The following is a 2,500-nucleotide window of genomic DNA, read 5'->3' as shown; positions in this document are numbered from 1 at the left end:
TTTTGGGAGGGATTTATGGTAACGGATATTAGCTACAAAATCTGAAATAACCCACAACTGTCTTGGGCTCATCTCTGGTGAGCACTCCTTCATCACAAGGGCGTCCTGCCAGGAAGTGGAAAGCTCAGACCTCTGCATTAAGTACTCTGTTCCATTCAATCTAGTAAGTGACATGTGTGGTGTATTTACCCCGAGTTCACCAGGAACACACTGCTGTTTCCGACTTAGCACATGGAGTTTAGGAAAGACATGCCATTAGGTGATTGTGTTGTGGGAGATGTTTTTAAGGTACTCCAAGTTTATTAAGGATATATATATATATATATATATATATATATATATATATATAGAGAGAGAGAGAGAGAGAGAGAGAGAGAGAGAGAGAGAGAGAGAGAGAGAGAGAGAGAGAGAGAGTGCACATACCACACACACAAAGTGTATTAAAGGTAGTGCTTTTCTAATTTCATCGTTTGCGTTGGTTTGTGTACTTGTTTATATACCTATTTTATGCAAAAACAATAATACCAACCAACACAAAGGACACAATCCCAGACACACAGTGTATTTAAAAATCTAAAGGTAGTGATTTTCTAATTCCATGCTGACAAAAAGACAGGCCAAAGAGCATTTACCTAATGGGTTATAGAAATCTGCCAGGGATCAATTTCATTAACATTTTGGCTAAGCCAAAGAAAGGTCGCACAGCAAAGTTAAATCGTCCAAGTAATATCGAGTCAGGGGTCGCTTTCGCTTCTAGAACATGCCAAAGAAGTGCCTGATGCAGTGCTACCGCCTTCAATTACAACTACTTATGAGACAACCAATCACGTCACAGCAGAGCTTCAAACAGCTGCTAACAATCCGATCCTCGTCTCCTAAATTGACATTTCTTACAATACTGTCCTATACATCAGCTGTGATAACAACATTCCCTGGGATTAATAAACTAAATATTACATTATCGTATCTTATCATAGCCGGTTGAAAACAACCCTTTCTCAACCCGCCAATTGTAGATTGCTGTTGAGAAAAAAAAACAGCTATAAATATTACAGCTCTGTATTAATGGACGCCGTCGTTTGTTCAAATCTTTCCTTATAAATATTCCCCGGGACGATGGAAGCGTAAACACTGTTCATAAGCAGAGGGGTCAGCGGTACCATCGGGTCTGCCCACTTCAGTGTGCGTTAGTCCAACAAGTGCCTGTGTGACTCATGCACTTCTGTCTGCTTTCCCTTTTGTTTTCTTCCCATGCGGGTTCCACCCGCGCCTATCTATCGGATCGTATTGTTTTCTCCTCTGTCCATTGAGACCTGAAGTGATATGGCGGCTGGTGCTTTCAGACACGTCACTACGCCCAGGTGAGCAGGACAGGAAGAGGATCTCCACCCCGGACAGGAAGCCAAAGCATCCCAATAAGTGATGTGTCATGTGTGTGTGTGTGTGTGTGTGTGTGTGTGTGTGTGTGTGTGTGTGTGTGTGTGTGTGTGTGTGTTTGTTTGAATGTATGTGTGTATGTGCGCATGTCAGACAGTAGTAGCGTGTAAAAAACACTCATTCCTTTTTGAGAGTGTGTGCGTGTGTGTGTGTGTGTGTGTGTGTGTGTGTGTGTGTGTGTGTGTGTGTGTGTGTGTGTGTGTGTGTGTGTGTGTGTGTGTGTGTGCATGTGTGTTACCTCCCACACTTCCTCGGAGCCATCTTCCTTTCCGTTCTGTTGTGTGTTCAACTGCAAGGTTACCTCGTAACACTCCTGAATATCTACAAACACAAAACATCAGTTTTATTATTTTGAGGTGGTTTCGTGCTTGCTACTCATCTGGCCTTAGGGAGTATAAAGCCAAGGAATGAAGATGCTCATTGTGAGTATGTGGCTTCCACATATGGTGGTATATGTCCCAGATGCCCTGCTCTAGCGATACCTCGAACATGATTGGTTGCTTTGGAAGACCACTGGTGGAGGCGGTACATTGTTTTTTTTTTACAAAGCTGTGTCTTCTCTTTTTCACATATGGTCCTTGTCTTCTTCAACAAGCCAGTGTATACAATTGTCCTGCAGAATATGTACTTACATTGGATAAACTACCCACACACATATAAAAATGTTGGTTCTTTACCCTTACCTTCTGTAGAACACATACATCATATCATGATGTTTGAATACTTATAATTATTCAAATTAAGTATACATAGAGATATATTTTAATGTGAAATCTCCTGTAGTACTGTGAGCTTCCACGTAAATGCTTCATGCCAGAAAGTGAATTCTTAGTAAAATGACCAACTTTGAGTCGTGTCATTTTATTCAAAATAAAAATGTAATAAACCTTTTTGCGTAAAATATCCCGGGAAATATTCCACTCCACCGTGCTGGTCCATAGAAAATGTGGTTGGCCAGAGATCTGGGAAACAGTAGTGGGAGAACGTTGCTTCAGATCAGGTCTGCAGTGCTCACCGGTGATGTAGCCAGGGGGAACGTGGAGCCAAACATGTGTATATTATT

At 41.6% G+C, this 2,500-nt stretch overlaps 1 protein-coding gene across 10 annotated transcripts in view; it reads right to left on the bottom strand.

Moving 5' to 3' along the window:
* The window catches only part of dlg3 (discs, large homolog 3 (Drosophila)), a 75,202-nt gene that overhangs the window by 68,160 nt on the left and 4,542 nt on the right, over window positions 1-2,500 (bottom strand). For 8 of the 10 annotated variants that reach the window (XM_030368358.1, XM_030368360.1, XM_030368365.1 and 5 more), the window contains exons 4-5: window positions 2,325-2,399; window positions 1,676-1,758 (exon numbers count right to left, since the gene is read on the bottom strand). The exons of 1 other annotated variant lie outside the window; for it this stretch is intronic. In XM_030368358.1, coding sequence (XP_030224218.1) covers window positions 1,676-1,758; window positions 2,325-2,399 — 158 coding nt within the window. The remainder of the gene's footprint in view (window positions 1-1,675; window positions 1,759-2,324; window positions 2,400-2,500) is intronic. One more of the 10 variants, XM_030368366.1, reaches the window with a different exon arrangement.

The sequence above is a fragment of the Gadus morhua genome, chromosome 10 (assembly GCF_902167405.1).
Source record: "Gadus morhua chromosome 10, gadMor3.0, whole genome shotgun sequence".
Lineage (NCBI taxonomy): Eukaryota > Metazoa > Chordata > Actinopteri > Gadiformes > Gadidae > Gadus > Gadus morhua.
This window is presented reverse-complemented; position numbering and strand designations above follow the sequence as displayed.